Source organism: Rhinolophus ferrumequinum, chromosome 23, assembly GCF_004115265.2.
Source record: "Rhinolophus ferrumequinum isolate MPI-CBG mRhiFer1 chromosome 23, mRhiFer1_v1.p, whole genome shotgun sequence".
In the NCBI taxonomy this organism is placed as follows: Eukaryota; Metazoa; Chordata; class Mammalia; order Chiroptera; family Rhinolophidae; genus Rhinolophus; species Rhinolophus ferrumequinum.
This window is the reverse complement of record NC_046306.1, coordinates 4,280,583-4,303,281: the sequence shown is the minus strand read 5'-3', so window position 1 is coordinate 4,303,281 and position 22,699 is coordinate 4,280,583. Positions and strand designations below refer to the sequence as shown.

At 55.3% G+C, this 22,699-nt stretch overlaps 1 protein-coding gene across 4 annotated transcripts in view; it reads right to left on the bottom strand.

The window, feature by feature from the left end:
- Positions 1–2,757: 2,757 nt before the first annotated feature.
- Positions 2,758–22,699, bottom strand: part of PMEPA1 (prostate transmembrane protein, androgen induced 1) — a 53,785-nt gene continuing 33,843 nt past the window's right edge. For 2 of the 4 annotated variants that reach the window (XM_033095049.1, XM_033095047.1), the window contains exons 2-4: positions 9,632–9,786; positions 4,004–4,057; positions 2,758–3,497 (exon numbers count right to left, since the gene is read on the bottom strand). In XM_033095049.1, coding sequence (XP_032950940.1) covers positions 2,949–3,497; positions 4,004–4,057; positions 9,632–9,742 — 714 coding nt within the window. In that variant the 5' untranslated portion in view covers positions 9,743–9,786 and the 3' untranslated portion in view covers positions 2,758–2,948. Of the gene's footprint in view, positions 3,498–4,003; positions 4,058–9,631; positions 9,787–9,975; positions 10,071–10,828; positions 10,935–22,699 lie in introns of those variants that run through there. The other 2 variants (XM_033095048.1, XM_033095050.1) reach the window with 2 other exon arrangements.

Here is a 22,699-nt window from a genome sequence, read left to right as displayed (position 1 = left end):
AAGGATTAGAGAAAGCTGAGCTCTGCCTCCTGTTCTGAGCCCAACCTGGTCCCCCACCTCCAACCAGCCACTTGTGAAGACCCCCCAACTTTCTACTCAATAAAGGAGGCCTCCTGAGAGGTGCTCAAAGGCTTCTCAAAGATAATGGCATGACAGCCAACACCCAAAGGAAAGAGTGCGCCTCCAGAACTCTGGGGTCCAGAGACACCAAGAGCTTCGTTACGGCATACGTTTCCAGAGAAATACACACCACCGCTTTTCTTGGGATGCACCCTGGCTCTGACAAGCCACTCCACCATGAACGTCTGCAATTGTCATCTGCTGGGCATGAAGCCCAGGGACATTGATTGCAGCTGGTGGTCTGGGCTGCAATACTGGGGCGTAATCAGAGAGGGGCGTGCTCTGCCCTCAAGCCAGCTGAGGTCAGTCACACACTCCTGCTTCCTTCTAACTCGCTGCGAACAGACCAGACACAGAGCACACCGCCAAGCAACAAGGTTCAGAGTTTGGCTCAGGAGGACCTCGGGAACGCTGCGGACTGGCTTTTGGCGGACGCTACACACAGATGAGGCCCACTTCTAGATTTCTGAGCCAGATGGGTGTTAAACACAGTACTTGACAAGGGAGGCTGGACGGGTCGCCTGACCAAGCCAGGCTCATCCAAGGTGGAGGGCGGGTGGGATGAGATACGAGAGGGTGAGGGGGTGTTTGAAAAGCAGCAGCAGCCCTTTGCTGACCAGGAGCGGGAAGGCCAGTCCCGGCTGAGCCAGGCACTGTCCAGGAACGCCTGGCCCGGTGACAAGAGAGTCGACCGCTTCCTCAGTAAGGCACTAGGGAGACGCTCCACAAAGATATGGTTCTTAAAAAGGTTATCTATAAATGTGTCCCTGTACCTTTAGGACAAACTACATTGATTTCTCTGCATGACCTTTGAAAAGAATCCTCTTTGAGAGAGAAGTGAATTTTAGGCTGAAGACCCCACGGAGAGGCAGGTTTTATTGTTAAGGTACAAACACTTTCTGCCAGACTTGGTCAGCGGACCCTCAAATGACAGGTTCATCTGTTGGTCACCACGTTCTTAAAATGTGTATATAAATAGAGTTCAAATGGTCAGAACGTCAAAACTGTTCTCGAGTTTTGTTTTTCAAGTAATACAAAAGTTGCTTAAAAACAACAGTTATTGCCTCTTACACCTTTTTCTTACGTTAGTCTGCTAGTTGGCATTCTGCCGAAAATGAAGACACCTCCATGGGGTGGAGGGGGGTGCAGGGTGGCGGGGCTGCTCTTCCAGCTGGGGGGGGGTCCCCCACCCCATGGGGTATTAGCAGGAGGACCTCCTGCTCCAGCCATTGTCCCAGTGGATGCCAAGGGACCTCCGCACTCCACTCTTCTGTCACACACGAGTGCCCACTCATGCTTCTTCACCTGCACGCCACCAACAAGGGGTCTCGCCACACCCAGAACTACTCAGGAAAATTCTGGTAAACAAGAGTTGTGTCTGAGAAAGATGCTTATGAAAACACACATAAATAAACACATCAAACACGACTGTCTCTGGGGGGAGGGACTGAAAATGGAGAGAAGGTAGAGAATTCTGCTTCTAAAGCATCAATCACAGGCTTGCAGTGGGTTTGACCATCTTTCTCGTTTCAACCCTTTCGTGTGTCCTGGGAGAAATCTGCGCGTGTCACCTTTTCATCTCTGGTCTTCTGTTTATTGGCCTGTTAAGTGAGAATCGATACATAAAGAGAAGGACAGGGACGAGGTCATATTCCTAATACTTTTGGGCCTTTCCTATATGCCAGTGGACTGCACCAATCTTGGCTGGCCGATTCTGGAGCAAGCTGACTCATCACCGAAGCACTCCACACAAACAAGCTGTCTACACCCCTCTGGTGTGTCTCTGCCAACACAGCAACAGCTTAGTCCCTTCCTACGGGGGGACCCTCAAGGTTAAAAAAAAAAAAAAATAGGAGGAAAAACTAAAATTCCTTAACAGTTTATTTTCATTTTGGAAAAGGCAAAGCCACACCACCTAGAATTTGGTGCCTCGAGTAATTTTCCTACGTTTGCGATCCAAAGGCTGTTCTGGCCCAGAGGGAAAAAAATGTATCCCCCTCGGGAGGGAATGTGTAACGAGGTAATAACCTATCACTAGACAGAAGCTTCCACTTCGTAGCAAAGCAGCCGGGCTGGAAGCCTCTCTCCAAACTTCGTGTGGAACCCGCCCTCTCTGCCTGACGTCAAAATGCGACATTTCTCCCTTACAAGTCTCAACAGATATGATAGAAGTTTCCATCAAACAAGCACTGACATATTTATAATAAAAAATAGTGCAAAAGCTCAACATTTATATAAATAACTCTAAACCCCTGCTTTGTAATTCTTTTTCTTTACAAGGTAATACACACTTTCTGAGTTGGCACTCAAAAATGGCCATTTTCTCTTCTAGTTCAGAAAACAACTTTTTTTCTTTAATAGGACTCTTCTAATACAAAAATACTCCTGCCCTCGCACATACAGTTTCTCTTATTTTATAGATATTTATATATATAATATTGCAGATCTTTAAACAAAGGTTTTGTGCAAATATGTCTTTAAAGTTAAGTGAAATCATCATAAACAAACAAAAGAAAATAAGCATTCACGCACGCAGCTCAACTAGAAACAAAAGACTAGGGGAGGATTTTTTTTCTCTTTTGCCTTCAAGACAGGGCTCAACAAAGAAACATGTTTTTTTTGTTGTTGTTGCTGTTGTTTTGCAAGCTTTCTTAGCTTGTGCATTCAGACCAGACAGAACATGTAAATATTTATACACAGAGAGGTGGGGAGAGGTTGGTGATACGCGCCACTTCCTGGGTGTCACCCCGTCCTCCTGTCTCTTCTAAGAAGTGTGGAGTAGTTCTCCTCTTGACCCACCGCTGCCCCGGCCCCGCCTCCCAGGATCCCTAGAGAGGGTGTCCTTTCTGTTTCTCCTTCTCTTGGCTCCAGGCAGCTGTGCTCTCCAGGGGTGAGATGTGTGCGTGGGGGAGACGGGACCCCTCCAGCAAGGAGGACGGCCCGCTGCTCTGCTGGTGTTGGAAGGAGGAAGACCCGGGGTAGTGACCGATGACCTCGCTGTAGGTGGGGGGCGGCCCCTCCATGCGACCGCCGCCCCCGTAGCACGTGGCGCTGATGCCCGAGTTACTGCTGGGGGGACAGGGACCGCCCAGCGTGGCGCTGTCCATCAGGTCGCTGTCAAAGATGGTTCGGTTAGGGGGCGCACGCACCGACTCCCGGTTCAGCTCCAGCTGCTGCTCGGGGTCCCGCAGCTGGAGAGTGCAGGGGCCCTGGTAGGGTGGGGGCTCCTCCCCGTCCGACAGCGAGATGGTGGGTGGCAGGTCGATCTCATGCTGCAGGTAGGGGTAGGTGGGCTGGAAGCGGTGGAACCGGTCCCGCTGGGTGAAGGGGGGCACGGACAGGCGGTTGGTGGGCCTCGGTGGGGCATAGACCTGTGGCTGAAGGGGGCAGAGCAGAGTGAGGGCCCCCCCAGAAGCAGGGCCTGAGGCAGGGACCCCTGCGTGTGACTCTGTTCTCTGCGGAAAGGGAGACAGGGCAGCTAGCAGGGCCGGCAACGAGCGGAGCCTGGAGCCCAGCCTCAGCCTGACCACTGGGAGCCCTGACTGTGACCACCACGGGGTTGAAATAGGGCGGCCTTTGGCCTCGGCGGTAGCAGATACTATGGGCTGCTTCCTGGGGGGGCGGGGGGCGGGGGGAATCAGGAGTATATACCGTCCAGGCAGGGAGGGTCCCACCAACTAAGGACAGTTCTTCAGAGAAGGACACAGGTGTGGACCTTTAGCAGCCACACTGTCCAGCTGTGGGGAGGCACATCTGTCCTGGTGAAGGGGACCTGCTGGGCAGGGGGGCTTTGGGTCCACTACAGACGGCTTGGGGGGCAGGTGGGGTCACGGGGCGGGGAGCCAGGGAGTGGGCGGGGGGTGGAGGCAGCGCTGGGGCTCACCTCTGGGATTCCACTGCCTGACACGCTGCTCTCCGGGGGCCAGAGACATCCTTCCTGCGTGGGGAGGAGAGGGACAGGTCACTGGGATGGGTCGAGATGGGGGAGCAAAGGGTCCACCTGGAATTAGATCTTGTACCGTCCACTTCTCTCCATCCCCATCCACTGCTCCAGCCTGGGCCCCGGACAATCGCCTTGTCACTCGCTCAGCTCCCACTACTGCCGCTCTCCAAAACATACAGCTGATTCGTGGGGCCCTCCTTCTCCAAACCCTCCAGCAGCTTCTCGTGGGCCTTAGAATAAACTTAAAATAACTGGTGAACCGGTTGATAAGGAAGTCTGGCCCGACCTAGCCCTCCTGGCCTTGAACACCTCTTGCTCGGGGTGCCACCCTGGGCAAGTTACTTAATTCTAGAGCTTAAGGAGTGGAGCATACAAACCACCTGCAGTGCACCCTGCCCTCAGGGAGCATATGAAAACGTCGGGTGTCATCGCCACTCTCTCCAGCCATGCTGGCCCGCTACCTAGAGCGTCAGAAAGCTACCTGTGTACCTCAGGGCTTATGCACTGACCACCGCACTGCGTGGCCGACTCCTGGCTTTTCAGTTCCAGTGTCCCCTGAAGACTTTCTCTGACACCATTCTCTAAAGGGCCCTCTCTCACTAAATACCCTGTCATCTGATTATTTCCCTCACAGTGTATCTGTTGTATCTAGAATCACCTTGTCTACGTATTTATTTGGTTCTTTACAGTCTATCTTGCCCTCCCTCTTGTGAGCCCAGTTTATAGGTGAAGAAATATAGTAGAGCTAATAAGCAAAATGCCCCCATGCAGCTGCTCTGCCACAAAATGATTCAGTCAGTCAACAAATATGGATGTGGCACCACTTCTGGGCCAGGCCTGGGCCAGGTGCCGGGCATGTCGCTGCTATGTCACACCCTCTGTCCCGAGATTCCAGGCGAGGCCTATGGCTGCCCCCGGGAGTCTAGGGGCTGGTGCTAGACTTGAACCTACCCAGGCTCTGTGGGAGATGTGCGAGTTCCAGCCACAGTACAGGCCCTCTACCCCCATTACCTGCCCTGCTCGGGCCACCCTGATCTCAGCCTGGGCCACCAGATGGAGCTTGGGGACAGTGATGCCACCTTGCAGAGGGGTCCAGGGGACAGGAAACAGCGTACTCTGCAGACATCAGGGCCCTCATTTTGCACCACGCTGGAAACCCTTCCTGACGCTCCAGGGACCTTTCTCAACTGATGAAAAGACTGACCCCCTCCCCTCCACTGAGATTCCCATTTCACGGGAAGAGACCTGAGGGTCAGCAAAGTGGGACCCCACGCCAGGATCAGCTCATCTGAGAGGCAAACCCAAACACTGGGCCTGGGAAGAGGGCGATGTCTTCTTTTAAACATTAGCATTAGCTTTATTGAGATATAACTGATGTATAATAAGCTGAACATATTTAAAGTATACAACTTTGGCCTATGTGTATACCAGGAACCCATCCCCACAATCAAGATAAAGACATCCATCATCACATTAGTTTCCTTGGGGGCATTTTTCCTTGAGAGTTCCCAGCTACTACGACAATTCAAGCGCAGTCTGGGGAGGAATTACTTGGCAGGCTGCAATTTCCTATATGGCTACTAGGGGGCACTGTGTCTCAAAACTGTCCCATCAGGAATGCATTCAAGCATGAAGACGCACGGGGGACTAGTATGTTCCAGGCAGGGGGATGCAGCGAGCAGACGTACACAGTTACTGATAAGATGGTCATCCATGCATCACATGGCCATTTTGTTACTGATATTAGTAATGCTGCGTCAATTGCCGCCTTGGTGTCAGGCACAGTGCTAAGCTGTTTGAAGCACAATCTCAAGTCCCCCGAACAAACCTATGAGGCCAGCTGAGGTCAGTTAGCCGAGCCGAGTCGGCCCAGCCGGTAAGAGGTTGTGCTGAGATCCAAACCCTTGCCCACTTGCTTCCAGATGCACTTGGGTTCGGCTCAGGCCGGTCCTGGCAGGCTCTATGGCCCCCCATTGGGACCATGTGTGTGGCCGGAAGCAGATGGGGTACATCCACCTGCTCCCCAGTGGACTCGGGAGCCCTGGGGAGGGGTACAGCAGCCAAGGCTGGCTTGGGTGAAATGTGACCCAGACAAGCCCCTGCCTAAATCCGTCCTTATGAGGCTCTCTGTCCCAGGCCCTACATGACGTGGTCGCCAACAACCTCTTCCCACCACTGCGCACCCCATCCCTCGAGCCCTAGCCCAGGGGTCCTCCACCTGGCTGCACAGTGGCACTGCAGTGGCACCACCCAGGGAGCTACAGAAAACACCAGTCAGTGCCTGGGGGCCCCACCATAGACCCCAGAACCACCCAGCATCCGCGTCACATGACTGCCCTCACTTGCACACCTGGAGGTCACCTCCTCCTTCAGAGAGCCTTCCAGGAACCACCGACCAGGCCAGATGCCCCTCCCAAGGCTCCCACAGCAGCTCAGCTCCTATATCAGCTTGGCGCTGCTGCATAGAAACCCAACGTCCAGCTGGCTGCACTGAACTCAGTTAGAACCCTCCGCCCACAGAGGCCGTGTCCTACCTTCCATCTTCTCTAATTCAGTGAATGGCCCCTGACATCCTTCCAGGTGCAAATGCCAGACACCCCACTGGTGTTCCTGACAGCGCCTTCTTACACCCTCCTCTCCCTGACATTCCAGGCGCCACCTGGCTCCTTCTCTAAAAGCGTTCTTGCTCATGGTAAGCTCAGCCAGCCTGCCATGGCTTCCCCAACTAGACCAGGGTCCAGAAACTATTTCCTTACAGAGCCAGAAAGTAAAATAGTGTCTACTTCGTAAGCCAGATGGTCTGTCACACCCCTAACAATGCTGCTGCAGGGCAAACGCCATGGGAATGATACCACAGAAACAGGTGTGGCTGTGTGCCAATAAAACTTTATTTACAAAAGCAGGCAGCCAGCCCCTGGTCTATACCTTGATGGCGCCCGACCTGCCTTCAACTCCAGAGCTACACGCCCGCTCAGCAGCTCCAGGCAGACAAATGGAACTCTCAAATCGTCCCCTAAACTCCCCGGTGACACTCTTCCTCATCTCAGTGAATGGGACCGCCATCCACCAAGCTTTGCAAGCCAAACACTGGGTACTCATAAGTATTCACTGAAAGAATGAAGTAGCGGGATACTGGTTAGGACCCAGACTGACACAATGGGCACGGGGGAGCTGTGTGTCCTGGAGGCCACGGCCATGGGCCCTGTGGGAGCTGGAGACTATACAGGGATGATCTGATGACAAAGAGGACAAATGGTTGCCCCATCCAAGGCCTGGCTAAGCCTCTGGTCTGAGTCTGAGCCTGCCCACGCTGAGCAAGCCTCATGCACAAACCCGTCTTCCCAGGGTGCTGCAGCTGAAGTGACCATCGCTGTTCCAGACGCATAATCTTTTGGGGGAATAATTAAAAGCTGCTAGCGAAAGGAAATTCAAAGCAGGGTCTGTCCAAACTGGCGCCTGAAAGCAAAACTGAGGGGCCTAAGAGCAGCCCAGAAACAGTCAGGAGGCTTTCTGGTTGGGGCTTGGCTGCACTTGTCCACCTGTGCCCAGGTAGAATGGTACCTGTCTTTATAGGTAACACTCACCTCACCTGCCCACCCAGAACAAGCCCCTTCAGACCCCGGGTCTGTGCCCCTGCAGTGGCTAGATCGTCGCTATAGTTACCATTGTGCAGTATGTCCTTCCTGGCCTCCCTGGGGGAAGTGACATCCCAAGGCCGCAGTGTTTGCCTGTACTGGAGCCTCACCCTCCAACAGACGAGGAAACAAACTCCCAGGAAGTCAGCCTGAAAAGGGGCCATGGCAGGACAGCCCTGCCAGGGGTGAGCCCAGCCCCAGGCAGACAGCAGCTGGGTTTGGGTCTCTCTGGGAGGTCACAGGGCCCTGAGACTCCTCAGATGTGCCCTGTCTGGTGGGGGTGGGGAGATCCCCAGGGAAGCTGCCACACTTACTTCAGGCCTAACAAGGCTCTGTGTTTACCCAGCCGGGCATTCCCAGGAGCCTGTGCAAGTGGGTGGGTAGACTGGGATGGGAGGCGGGGGGGGGGGGGCTTTCTTTTAGTATCAGGTGTCTGGGAACCTGAATCCTGACCTCCGTCTGAGCACGAAGTCCCAGGTGCTGCCCATCGGGCTGCCTCCCCTACCGCAGAGGCAAGGACACCTCACGCTAGAGCCTCTGCTGTCTCCCCCACACTCGCGGCTAATTTCATCCGTGACCACAAGAGACCATAGTGGCAGGAGAAAGGCTAGTTCCACCCATCCTACTGCTGCACACACTGAGGGTCCGAGGGAAGGAGGACCCACCCTGGAACACGCACTATTGGGCTGTGTCTTCTCCTTGGTGCAAAGTGCCCTCACTTGCCCCAGCAGGCAGGAGAGGACAAAACGGGCCATGGACTCTTCAAACTGCCACTTAAAAGCCAGGTGGCCTCTGGCTAGTGTTCCCGCCTCTCTGAGCCCTCATTTCCCCCCTATAAAATGGGGTCCCTAGGCTGCTGCAAGTGCAGACATGTGCTCGTGGCACTGTCCCTGGGCTAACAGCAGCGACAACTAAACATACAGGTGAGCCCTTGGAAGTGGGCGCACGATTCCTTCAGAGCAGTTGTGCCCTCAGGATGCACGTGGAGCCTTGGGTGGGGCACCTCAGCTTGGAGGGACCAGAGTGGATGTTCCTCGCCCTGGCAACCAAGTGACATCCTGAGGCCATTGGCCTGGTGCAAGTGGAGATGCCGGAAGCTGCCAGGGACGTGGCTCAGCCCCACGGCCTGCACACCACCGCCAACCACAGGTGTCCCCTGGAGCGGGAGGCCTGGCCCGGCATCACCTCCTCGTCCTGTCCTTTTCCTCCCAGTGCCCAGCAAACATGGGCTCCGAGATGTGTGCCTGCCCACAGCCCCGGGGCCACCCACATGCCACCTTCTCCAATTCCCAGCCTGCACATTAGGCTGCAGCTCCTGTCCCAGGCTGTTCAATTAGGCATCACGGATGCGGAGAAGGAAACCATTCACCCCTCCCTCCGGCCCATTTGCTGAAGGAGAAAACCCAGCGCAGGGCAGGGTTCGGCCATGAAAGTGCAGGGAATCAGGAGGACCTGTGCGCTGAGCCCTGAATTGTCTGGGAGGCGGCACAATCGTCGGTCCCTTTCAAACAACAAACAGGGACCGAAGCCCCATTTTGTGGATCAGGGACTGGTCCAAGGGCACATGGCCAGGAATGGTGGAGCTGGGATTAAACTCAGGCCCCAGGAAAGGCCTTTCCCCAGGTGACCTGCTACCTCCAAGACACTGTGAATCCCTGGCCCAGACGCCTGCAGGGCATCGTCATGGGGGAAGGGCCCCTCTCTCCTGTCTGGGTCACGAGTGCAAGACTGGGCACCTCTCCCACCACCCTGTCCCGTCAGGCCTCTGCCTGGACCTAGAACACCTGGTCGCCTGCCCAGCTGCCTCCCTGCTGAGCCTCAGCCCTCCAGTTTCTGAGAGCAATCGAGGACGCAGGACAGCACAGCACATGAATGAGGGGTAGCCCCCCACCCCGGGAGCTCAGGGTGCAGAGGGGAGGGGCGGGGCACTTACTGAGGAGAGGGCGTCGTCTCTCCTCCTGGCCTGGCTGTGCCGGCTGATGAAGGAGCGTGCAGACAGCTTGTAGTGGCTCAGCAAGCAGGTGATCACCACCACCATCACCATCACCACCAGCACGATGATGGTGATCTCCACAAACTCCAGCTCCGCTGCAAGACCAAGGGGCCACGTGAGCTCGCCAGGGCGCTGACGCCCAGCCCTCACCCCCCGGCACACACATACCCAGCACATACACACCCAACACGCCTACACACATACACACCCACACCCAGATAACACACATGACTCACAAACACACACCACCCTCCAGAGGACAGGGTTGTGTGAGGATCCCCCACCTCCCCCTCGGCCCCAAGTGAAGAGGCCTCAGAAAAATCAGTCTGGTGGTTGCAGATGCTGCAATTCTCATTTCTTTTTGCTGGTTTTGTTTTTTGCTTTTCCCCTCAAAGGCGGAAAAATCCTCAAGTACTGGAAAAGGAAGAAGGTTATTTTGATCCTGCCAGAGCCACGGAGGTTTCTGCTGACTCAGGCGGGTCCATGCGGAAGGGCTCGACAGCTGGCCGTGGCCGGTGCCAGCAGAGCCCCCCGCAGCGGAGGCCCGGGGGGGGCCAGTCTACCTTAGCCCAAGCAGGGCCATGTGTCTCCCCTGACCCAGATGGGGGCAGGAAGATCCCCCAATGTAGCAGGGCACTAATGAGCAATTAGCTGAGGGCCCCACGGCACAGGTTCAGCCTCAGGGCCACCGACTCAGCTCTTCCTCCTCCCAAACGGAGTTGCAGGGAGCGGGGTGGGCAGCAGGTGGGACCGGCGAGCAACAGGCAGTGTCAGGGCCCTGCCCCCACCAACCCCGCAGGACCTGCCCCTCACACCGCTGCCTCAGTTTCCCTGAGGCTTCCAGTGGGGAAGCAATGCTGCTGCTGGTGCAGCCGTAGAAGCTTCTCCACACAGAACCCACATGCTCTCCGAAGCCCTGGCCCCCTTCTTCCCTCCCAGGCTCTCTGCGAATCCATGTTCTCCCGTCACATTCTACATTTGCCCAACGGCCAACTTTACCTGATGCCATTAGTAAATTGGGTGAGTCTGCCCCCCAGGGGACACGTGGTAATGCCTGAGGACATGAGTGGCTGCCACAGCTGGGGGTGATCCTGGCATCTAGTGGGTGAGGGCCAGCAGCGCTGCTCAGTAACCTACCTGCGCAGGACACCGCACGACAAAGAGTAATCTGGTCGACAGTGGCAGGCAGAGCATTCCTGTGCAGGGCTGAGTATGTACGGGGCACTTTTATCGTCCCATCTCAGAGGTCAAGTGACAGCCTCATGGAGCCCTAGGGCCCAACGCTGGTGGCTCCTCCCACCTGACCATCCACTGGACATCTACCTCTGCACCAGGGAATTCAGTCTGGAGCTGGGCCTTGGCTCTGGCCCCTGGGTGGGACTGTGTCCCCGTTTCGCTCTGGAGAGGCCAGGAGGGAGGATGAACTGGCCAGGGACTTTGGTGAGACACTCCTGAGCCCCGAGAAGGCCAGGGCCTGGCCTGGTGGGAAATCAGGCAAGCCTCCAACCGCCCTCCAGACACCCTCGGTTTCCTAACAGGAGGGCAGGGCCTGGGTTGGGCAAAGGACAGGCCTCTGGCCTCGGACCCAGTAACTGGCCACACCTCCTGCCTCCCCAGACAGGCTGGTCCAGGGCCTGGGCAGCCTGGCCTGATTCCATAGGGCCCAGGTCCTGTGTGTTAGGACCCGGGATAAAGCCACCCATTCAGGGGACACACAGGCCTGCTTTGTGCAACACCCACGCCCTCCCTCCTCAGACGGGCCTGCAATTCCCTTCCCGCAGCCCAGTGCACTCTTCACCCCAGCCGTACGGTGGTGGTGGGCACCCCTCCCCCCCCTCCCCCTGGTCTCCAGGAGCCCTGCCCACGCCAGGCCTGGAGGGAGGGCGGTGTGGGGCTTCCTTTGTCTCTGTGCCGGGTGCTGGTGGCCTGCAGAGCCACGGCTGGGCCAGTGCCCTCCTCCCGGTGGTGTCTGGGGCGCAGATGGTGGCAGCAGGACGGTGGCTGAAGCAGCAGAGCCGATGGCGCCCACAGGGAGCAATGGCTGAGGCCCCAGCAGGCCGAGAGGGTGTGAAGAAACCCCCCCCCCCCCACAGCTCCACTGACCATGTCAGGCAGGGCCCAGAGGGCCGGGGGATCTGGTTTCTGGTCTGGGGTACAGAGTCAGAGAATCACCCCCAGAAATGAGCACAGGCCTCCTGACAACAAGGCTGTGCCCACACAGGTCCCTGGGCCACAACCCCATGAGGACCCAGGAAACCCACACGGTGGGAGGAAGGGGCAACTCTCGGAAAGAGGGAACGTGCGACTGATTTCTGGGCCACATCCGGAAAGCCACAGAGCAGGACGGGGACTCAGGAGGGCTCCCGAGCCTCTGCTACGGCTCAGGGCCGGCACGGCCGCTATGTCACCCTGGACTTCACCGGGGTCCGTCCAGATGCCTGACGTAAAGGGAGGAGACGAAGGGCGCACGCCCCGCGCAGCTGCTGTGTGGGGATGTGCTTAGCGGTCGGGGTCGGGGAGCCCCTCGCTCGAGGTGACCGCGATCACGGGGGCTGACCCCAGTCATGGCAAAGCCAACAGCCCTAAGAGACAGGGTGAAGCAAAACCATGCTGGATACTCCAGGCCACGCCCAGGCACGAAGGGCTGGAGGGTGGGAACGCTGAGGGGGGCAGGGGAGGCCCCCCACCGGCAGTTGCCTCACAACCCACATGGCAAAGAACACACTGGGCTGAGTGTTTTGGCCATGGCCGTGGGGTGAGGGGCTCTGGTCTGTCCATGCCCCCCCTCCATGCACTTTCACAATCACTGCCTTTGGGGGACATGAACCTATTTCTCCAGAAAGTGAACCCACTTCTTCGGGAAATGCACCGTGCAAGCACCTGCTGGGATAGACTGCACACTGGAGGCCTGAGGACATCTGCATCCATAGTGGGTGGCCACGCTCTTTACACAAGCGTGGGCCACGTGCTTGGGCCCCATCTGGGTCTGTCATCTGCCCGGCCCCTGTGGGCAGCCTGGGCCTCAGCGTCCGTGCCTGACTCCGGCTCCCCGGGCAGGCATCAGGAATCGAGCAAGAGCTTCCCCCCTCCAAGTGCACACGCCTCTACACAGGCACTGCTAGTTGCAACCCCAGTGGGCCAAACAGGATGGCGCCCCCGGCAGGCTGGCCCAGTGTGGCCACCCCGCCCGATCTTTCCGGAACATAGAAACTGTGACGCTGCCCGGCCTTTCACGCCGGCAACACATTCAAGTGTTTTAAAAGCACTGGGCAGGCTACAGCACAGAGCAGGAGGCTTCCGGACTTGACCAGGAGAGGAGCCCCAGGTCACTCAGCTGCCAACTGCCGAGGTGGAGCCCTGCATCAGTTTCCCCAATCTGACAGACCTCCCCTTTACCTGGACATGAGGCCGAGTGACCTGCGTGGTACAGTGCAGGGGTTGGGTCCTACCACTGCCCCACCTCCACCTCGGTCCCCAAATCTCCTGTGAGTACCACAGTCTGGTCACAGACAAAGAGTGACAGAGTGACAGGGGACGATGGGTGGGCTGGTCCACAGCCCAAACTCACTGTACTCATGGTAACTACTCGCCGTAACTATGGTGATGATTCTAACAGCTGCAACATGCACACCAGCACAGCTCTGAGCCCGCCTCCCCCACGGTTGCGAGGTGGGTGCCATCATCACACCCAATTTGCAGACAAGCAAACTGAGGCTTGGGGAGACACGGCCCTAGATTGTGCATCTAGAAATAACAGGGCTGGGTCCTAACCCTCAGCCTCCCTGAGGGAGCTAAGATGGGGAGAGGACCTTGCTAGCTTTCCCTCCCCACAACCCAAGCACTTCTGAGGACACCCTGTCCTGACTTCCTGCATCTGCCAGCAACCAGCTGTGTGATCCAGGGCGCAGGCACCTCTGTGAGCTCCAGTTACCACCTGTGAGGTGCTCAGAACAGGGCAGGAAAATGCGAGTGCTCTACCATCACCATCGTCACAACTCCTGACATCCCTCTGGGGACAAATGGCATCCCTCATAGGGGCTGAAGCCCTCACAATGCTGGGTGTGTCCTGCAGGCCTCTGCCCCAGGGTTGGGGATTTGGGGCAACATCAGTCCAAGAAAGGTCACCCAGGGTGGTGGCTGGATCCAAGGCCACCAGGGACACTGCTCCCTGCTCTGAGGACCTGGCTACGGCAACAGGGGCCTTTGTGAAAGAAACATCACATTTCCCTCATTTTGTTCTCGTGTCTAGTCTGCTCGCCATGGGGAGGGTGGGGAGCAGCTCTCATTTTTCTTCATAATTCCCCCCCCGGGGTAGATGATGGATACGGCCAGTTTTCAGGGGTGACCAAGCCCGTCTTCCACATGCAAAATAAGGTCACTCTAATTTAATTTAGCATCCTCTTTCCTCGGGTATAATTTCAAATTAACAGGTCTGTCTGCCTCACTGGAGTGGCCTTTTGTCTTCTCCACTGAAGACACACGCAGTCACTCTGAGATGTATACACACACATCTCTGATCCTTCCCATCCCATCTGATAGAGACAGTGGAGCAGAGTGCCCCTAAATCCCTCACCGACGTCATGTTATAGAATCCTCACTGTCTTTCTGTAAAGTAGATACTAACACGACACCCTCCCCCCTCCGCCCACTTTACAGATGTGGAAACTGAGGCTGAGAGAGGTAAGGTGACTGGCCAAAGGCCCCGACCCCCACGCGTGCTGTCAGGGCTTAGGCCGACTGCCCCACATCCAATGGTTCTGAGGAGATGACGATGAAGCCACTGAGCTCCAGGATGTCACAAACAGCCTGCCCACCAGTCGAGATCAGGAGAGCCTGCAGCACCACCCAGCACACCGTCCACGAAGCCAGTATCTGAGGCCAGTGGTGCCCACCTCCCCGCCAACACAGAGGAAAGTCACGAGACAGTTAGGAAGGAACCTCGCACCCGGCCCTCCGGGAAGCTGTGGGCCCTGCCCAAAGCCGTGCATAAAAGACAACGACAGCTGCCATCTCCTCTGCCATCACCTGGGTGCCAAACGCCTCGCCAGGACAGGACTTCCCTCCCTTAACTGCCACAGCACCCCGAGGTGCCGCATCGGCCCCACCCCAGGGCAGGAGCCGAGTTGGGGAGCGGCCCCGAACCCACGAGTCCCAGGCCCAGGTTTTTCACCGCTTCCTTGCCATGGTACCCCTGGCAGCTCCCTCAGAACATGGTTTTTAAACTAAAATGAAATGAAAATAAAATTGTGGCTTAAAAAGGAAGCCAATTATTTCAAAACAGTTATGAAACACTCAACCAGATTTGGGCTGTGGGAAGAACACACAGGACTACATTTGTGCTGGGGATATTGTCACATTGCCCACGACCTGGCAGATTTCAATACGACAGGAGACCCGTGGTTTCCACTGGAGACCACGTCGCAGGTGCCACTGTGGTTTGCAGCCCGCGTTCCCGACCGGGTTAGTTGAGGTGATGAGATGACTTTGGCGTCTGAGGTTATAGCCCCCGGTTCTTGGTGATGGAGCTGCCAGCTGACCCAAGTGCTGGAGCCTCAGTTCAAACCCGTCCAGCCACTTCCCAGCTGTAAATGGGGAGAAGACTGCTGTAGACGTCGCTAAAAAGAACAGGCCTTGTCCGTACCGGTATTCCCAGTGAGTGCAACTGCCACTGTCTTTTTGGTTAATCATCGGAGAAGAGTCGGCGTGGAGCTCATTTCTGAGCTGGAGAGCTGGGCCAGAGTCCACCTGGCTCCTGCCAGCCCACAGGAGGTTTTCAGACCAGACGACCCCACCCCCCACACCCCCTTTGTGTCTGCTCTCAGAGGAGCCGCCGCGCTCCCCGGTTAACAAGCAGTCCGTGCAGGCTGCCCTGTCTGGCCTCCTGGCCGCTCACTGAGGAATTAGGAACTGGCACTGTCTGAAATTTATGAAAATCTAATCTTGTTAGGCCTGCCTGGATGAGACCCGCCAGGGCAGGCCTCATTGTCATTCCGCGGAGCCCGGCCTGCCTGGGGTTCCAGCCATTCCATTTACAGCCCCTCCTCCCCCACCCACCCCCACTGCATTTCAATGACAACGCAGTTTCCATTCCCCCCACCCCCACCCCAGATTTTCAAATAAAATTGAACCAGATGTCAAAGGAAAAACTTTCTGATCGCTCTCCTGGTGCCATTTCAAACACCCACAACAGCACATTTACTTCTTGTGGGAGAGACCATACTTTTTATAGGTTAAAAAAAAAATGGATGCCTTTCTCTAGAGGTTTGGGAGGTGGGCAGCAAATCTAGGCCAGTTTTCTCATTTTTAAAAACAGACTACACCACTTACCAAGTGCTCACTGTGCCAAGCACGCAGCTGGGCGTCTCGCACCTATTACCTGGGCTCGTAAGCCTGAGATACTATCCAGTGTTGTCCAGTGTCCGGGAGGAAACAAGTCACATGTTGGCTAGGGAGGGGGTGGGGACCAGCCTGGCATCGGGTCCCGAGGCTCCCTGCATAGCTGCTCATGGTAGAATTTAGGGTACAGGTTAAGAACATAAGGTTTATCTCTAAGGTTCCTAGGTTTGAATCCCAGTTTTGCAATGTACTGTGGGACCTTACGCAAATCATCAAGGTCCGGGGTAAAAAAAAAAAAAAAAAAGGAAGTATGACCCAGTCCCCATTTCACATGATTGTGGGGAGAACTACATGAGTTCATCTGGAGCCAACGTTTCCAGGAAGGAGCCCCTGGAAGGAAGAACTCCAGGCCCTGGGCTGGGGCCACTGGAATCCATAGCAACTACAGGCAACCCACCAGAATGGGTGCCCTCTGCCAGGGCCGGAGCTAACGGACAGTGTGAACTGCAAGTTTGTACCTCTACAGAGCAAAATAATCTCTCGACCCTTTCAAGTATGAACCCTTGACCAGGCAGACGGACTTCTGGGCATTAATCTCTACATGTATTTCTTTCAGATTCTCTCCCTTTCACTCCTACGTGTTCTGTAAAAGGATCAAGCACAGCCCCACCTCAGGGCCTTTGCACGTGCCTTTCCTTCTGCCAGGAATGATCTTTCCCCACAGCCACACGCTTGCTGTCTGCCTTCCTTTCAGGTCTCTGTTCCCACGTCACTTCCCCACGGTGCGTCCCTCAGCACTCTGTCTGAAACAGTGCTCTGCCCCCAACCCGAGGACCGTGGGCCTGTTCCATTTTTCTCCGTAGCACTAATCCAGAATGCTATTTGTGACCCGTCTAACCATTCATTTCCTGCCTCTCCCTCCTAGGATGTTAGTGTCACCAGAGGTGACTCTGCTTATTTTCTGTGTCCCCAGAACCTAGGACAGCACCTTCCCTGGAGCAAACGCACGATAAATATGTTGAATAAACGATCACACTTGTTCTCATGTGCACACAAGAGTGTCGAGAAGGCCCACCGCAGTGCTGCATGAAAGGGCAAAACCACTGGGAACCACTTCAACATCCCCCAAAGGGGTCAATACAACAGGGACAGCACAGCCAGCAGGTCTGCGTGCACTGGTGCAAAGAGACACCCTGATGAGAGAAAGAGAAGCCATCAAATGGGATGAGCCCGTTTTTGTTTTAAAAAGAACAAACGTATTTATATTTTAACATAAAAGTGAATCTTACATATATACCTAAGTCTCTGAGTGAGTGACTGCACAGACCAGGGGCCAGTGGGCCACACACGAAACTGGCAGGCGTGGTAGCCCTGGGGAGGCCCCCGGCGGGGACGGCCCCTCCACGGAACACGCATGCTGCACATGCAGCATTTCAAGCACGTGTAATTACCGTTATAGTAAAAGAGACAAAAAAGATGTAAGCAGCATGTGTCAGTATCCAAAACAGACAGCCACTTTCCAGGTGGCGTCCCTGCAGAGATGTTATCCTCCTGTGTCTGGCAGCACATCTTGGGAGAAGGGGGGATGGGTGAAGGCCCTTGGCCTGGGGTTGTGGGTGGTGGAGCCCAGCCATCAGGTGGCCTCTGACTGGCCCTGGGAATGCCCTTGGTGGGGTAAGGAGGGGTGTGTGACCATCCCATCAGGTGTCCCTGGCTGGGGAGCCCAAGGTGATACCCAGGTGCCAGATGGTGCCCTGGGCCTGCCCTTCACTTGCCTGGAGAGGGGCAAATGCATGTGGCCAGACATGGAGCTCGCCTGTGAGACAGCGACTCAGTCTCTCCTTGGCAGTGGGCTGGACTGACGACCATTCCAGGGCGGAAGGCGTCCTCTCGGCCTGCGTGTTGCTGGAGAGCAACGGGACGACAGAAGATGGGCCCTTCTCACACTGCCTGGAGGCTACTTCCAGCCTTTCCTCACCTGGCTGCCTCTCCCTCCCTTCCTGCTTCTCTCCCTTGTCACACACACACATGCACACAATGCACTTCCCTGCTGGGCGTGGGCCCCGCCCCCAGACTCCCACATACCTGGGCATCACCCACTGAACCCTTACTCATCCCCCTCTCTGCTCGACAGTATCTCAGCTTCGGGATGTTCAGCTCTATATCACCCCAGCCACAGCCTAACAGAGACGCCTCCACGCTAGTGTCTCCCAGTGGAAATGGAAGCATCCAGAAGCCCAAGGGACCATACAGTCAAGGCACATGAATTGACAATAACATGGGACCAGTTTGAAAGGATTTTGAAGCTAAATCATTAACTCCACATATCGTGCTGCGTGCCTTGTCCAAGTGTGGGAAGGGCCCCTTCTCAGACACAACCGCCTTCTCATACCCAAAGTGTGAGGCAGCTGTGAGGGGCCTCACTCACTTCTGGGGCTTCGCTCCCCGCGTCCCGAGGTCATCTTGCGGGCGGGGGCCTTGGAGGGGGTGCAGCTGTGGCCACGGGCCTGAAAGCTCGTGTGGGAACGGGATGATGGAAGAAGAATTCAGGGGAGTGCAGAGGGCCTGGGTAATCATTTTAGAACCTCCTGATTAAACGCTCCTTCGATAAGAAAAGACAAAGCAGTGCCTTTTATCTTTCCTGCTATTATCCAAATGGAAAGAACTAATGGGATTTTTTTTTTCTATTGTCACCGCCATCGAACATCTTTAAACACCCACTGTCAGCAAAATATCAATCACCGTTCGAGAGTTATTGACAGAACGGAGTGAACTCACGGTGAGCGATCCAGTTCCATCAATGGACCCGTTGGAGGTGCAATGGCAAGTTATGTGAAATACATCGAATGTGTTCTGCTAATTGAGGAGCACAGGGAACAAATGGGGAATGGGCGGGCACAGCTGAGCGAGTGGCCTGCTCGTGGGAGTGTGAGGGCCATAATCTCCTTGGAGGGCATTTTGGCATTGCCTATCCAAATTAAAAATGCACGCTATCTTTCAACCCAGCAATTTTAGCCGCCACGATTATATCTAACAGAAAACTCACAGAAGGGCTGGAAAGCATCTATGCAGAAGGATGTTACGGCAGAGCTTTTTTTAAAAAAAGTGAACAACTAGAGCGCATCGAAATCCCACTGAACAAACCCTGGTACATCACAATATGGAATATAATGGGGCCACTAGAAAAAGATGCATAAATCTATAGCCGGGCATCTCACCCTGGGCTCCACTGACATTTGGGCTGCACCGTTCTCGGTGGTGGGGCCGTCCTGTGTCTTGTGGGATGTTTAGCAACATCTCTGGTTTCTACGCACTGGATGCTAGGCACACCATCACCCCCACGTTGTGACAACCAAAAATGTCTCCAGACAATGCCCAATGTCCCCTGGGCGGCAGAATCGCCCTCGCTGAGAACCACGGGTCTATAGGTCTGATGATGGATGGATGTTAGCAAATTATCACTGAGCAAAAATAATGAAGCTGGGACAGTACATAGAGTATGGACCCGTTTTTATAGTAGACATGAGGATAAATATCCAATTCTTAACGGTTGAATGAGGGCTACTTCTGGAAGAGGGGGACTGTATTTTAGAGGGGGACTTTATTTTTACTTTTTGTATTTTTATATTGTCTGTATTTGTATAACAAGCATCGATCATTTTGATTTTAAAAGCATTAACATACCTTTTAAAGAAAGACTCAGGCTGTCTGCATGTCTGTGTGTGTGTGTGTGTGTGTGTGTGTGTTTGTGTCTTCCTGGGTGTGACTCACAATATGACACTCACACTGGCCCCTGCCACTTGGGAGGCACTGTGTGTGCCTTGGAAACCAGCACATGTTTCTCTCAATCACCAAATTTCAAGAGCCTGGTGTTTCCCAACATGAGCCCAGACGGCAGCGCCAGGAGAGGGAGGTGAACGGGGCTCCGTTTCCAAGCCTCTCGGACAAAAAGCATCACTCTGAAGTGGGCGCCACAATGCAGCCGCTGTTCCCCAATAGCTCCTCGATGAACAGGCCACGTGCTGGAGAGCCTCTGAGGGTCGGCCGGCCGTGCACCGTCTGGAGGGGGCTCTGTGCTGACCCAGGGGCGCCCCTTCCTTTCAGGATGGAGAGGGGCCCAGCTACTTGCGTCTCAGCCAGGACGGAGGCTGAGGAGCAGATTGATGGCCAAGGTCAAGGAGAGATGGGAGAAGGTGGTGAGGGCTGGACACTTCCTTGGGCTCCAGGAATTGAATTCGATTCTGTAAATACTTGGAGCAGGGTATTATTGGTCCAGGGGTTAGCACAGCCCTGGAGCTGGTCTGTCTGGATCCAAACCCCAGCTCTGCCAGCAGCCAACCATGTGACATGACAAAGTTATTTCATTCTCTGTGCCCCAGTTTCTTCATCTGGAGAAGCACGCACCACTAGCACCCACCTCGCATCTGAGGAGGAAGTGGGGTGAATACTCTCCCAACTCCGAAGGAGAGAAGGTACCCTTTATCCACTGAGGCGCTCTGGCAGCAAAGAAACAACTAGCAGTCAATACAGGGTCAGCCAAGCAGCGAGGAGCCGGGTACATCCAGGGCAGTGCAGGGGCTCAGGGTGGACAGCTGGATACAGCACGCTCCTCTCCAGCTTGTCTCCCATCTTCAGACCCCACGGCCAAACTGCCTCGCTCTTGGATCCGATGTGAAAATCCATGGAAAAATGACTCTCCCCACTGAGCTCACGGTAAACCCTACAAGTGACAGCTACTCTGGGGGCTGTAACTAACAGAGCAAGTTGCAGAGCTGGCAGTTGTCACCTACCTTCCCAAATCCTCCATCTGAATCAGAAGGAAAGGGGACCTTACATTACAGACTAAATGTCTTGTGTGTCTCCTCCCCCCGCCCCAAATTCATGTTGAAGCCTTAGCCCCCAGTGTGGCTATATTTGGAGGTGGGGCCTCAAAGGAAGTATTTAGGGTAAATGCGGTCAGAGGGTGGGGCCCGGATCCCACAGGGTGAGGGTCCTGACAAGAAGAGACTAGCACACACGGGGAGGAAAGGCATGTGACTACCTACAAGCCAGGAAGAGAAGTCTCACCGGAAACTCAGTGTGTCAGAAACCTTGAACTTGAACTTTCAGCCTTCAGAACTGTGAGAAAATAAATTTCTGTTGTTTCAGCCATGGTGGTCTGTGGTGTTTTGTTACAGCAGCCAAGCACACTAATACACCCTGAATAGACAGAAGCAACTGGATGTAGGAAAAGTGGCGGCAAGTCATGGAGGCAGGACACCTGCCCTGGCGGAAGGACCTATGGCAACACAATGCACCTCCTGGGGACAGAAAGACGGCCAGCAGCCTGCCCTCGATCTGCATGCACGAAGCTCAGGGGTGCCTGACTTTATTTACCATGATAGACACTCTCTTCTGTCATCATTATCTATCCCCAGGGACTTCTCAGACCTCCCCCATTCATTCAAGCGGCATCTATCTGGTACACACCCACTGTGTGCCAGACCTTGTGCCAGGCGCCGGGGGTTCTAGGCCAGCCCCAGGAACTGAGATTGCCCAGGGCAGTGGAGGCACTTTCAATCCTCCCATGATTTGTCCTCTCTATGGCAACAGGTTTCGAATCTGTGCCCCTGGCTGGATTTATTTCTGGGATAGACGATGGATGACCTGAAATCTCTCAAAGCCATTCTAACAATGCACGTCCGACAGGCACACACGCACTTGCCCTGTTTCCTGGCCCAAATCACAAGTCTCGGTCATCTCACCAAACCTTCCAAGCGGTTCTCCAGCAGGGTCCTAGTCCTACTGTCCCCCTACGTTAGGGACAAGGAATCAGGCCGTGACAAACGAAACACACGCTGGAGCTCACACAGGTTACGTGGCCAGGCCGGGGACACTGAAGCCTGTGTCCTAACCACCATCCGCTCTTGTCAGAGTGGACAAGAGTTAATACACAGCCACAGCCACAACCTGCCCCGCCGGGCCCTCCCTCTCCTCCACCTCCTCTCATTTCTTAGAAAGAGCCACACACGGCAAGGCCTGAGTCCCTCGGACGCCAGGCTGGGCTGGAAGGTCATCTCACCGTGACACAGGTGCTACCTTGCTGGTTCCTGAAGCGCCGGGGGTCCCGGGCTATGGCACAGCTCATCACTTTACGTGGGACTCGGGGCAGAGCCCTGGCCCAGGATGAGGCATTCTTTACGGCCAGTTTAACAGTTTTGAGGGGGAAGGTTCTAGGGAGCAACACTGGACACACTGACAGGGCCACTGCAAGGTCCCCCTGGCTGGGCAGGACCGACTGGGAGGACCAGATGGGGTGACGTCACCACCGCAGGGCCCCCAAGGAGGTGGGACAGAGAATGTCTATATGGGCCTCTTTCTCGGGTCCCGAGAGTCGGGGTCTGACTGGGGACATCTGTGTTCCTATCTCCCCCTCTGACTGTCTGTGTACGTGTGTTCTCCTCTCTCATGCTGTTTGTTTTTCTGGGTGTCTCACATGTGCATGGGATTGTTTGGGGTCTTTTCCTGAGACCCCGTCTGAGTCTCTTCCTCTTTGTTTTTTCAGGCAACAGCCAAAATGAAGACCCACGAGGCAGTTACAAGCCTCCCAGACACCAGCGCCTCTCCTGGTCCCCACCCCACAGGTGAGGCTTTTTCAGCCATTGGTATCATTTCCTTTTGAAACAACACCTT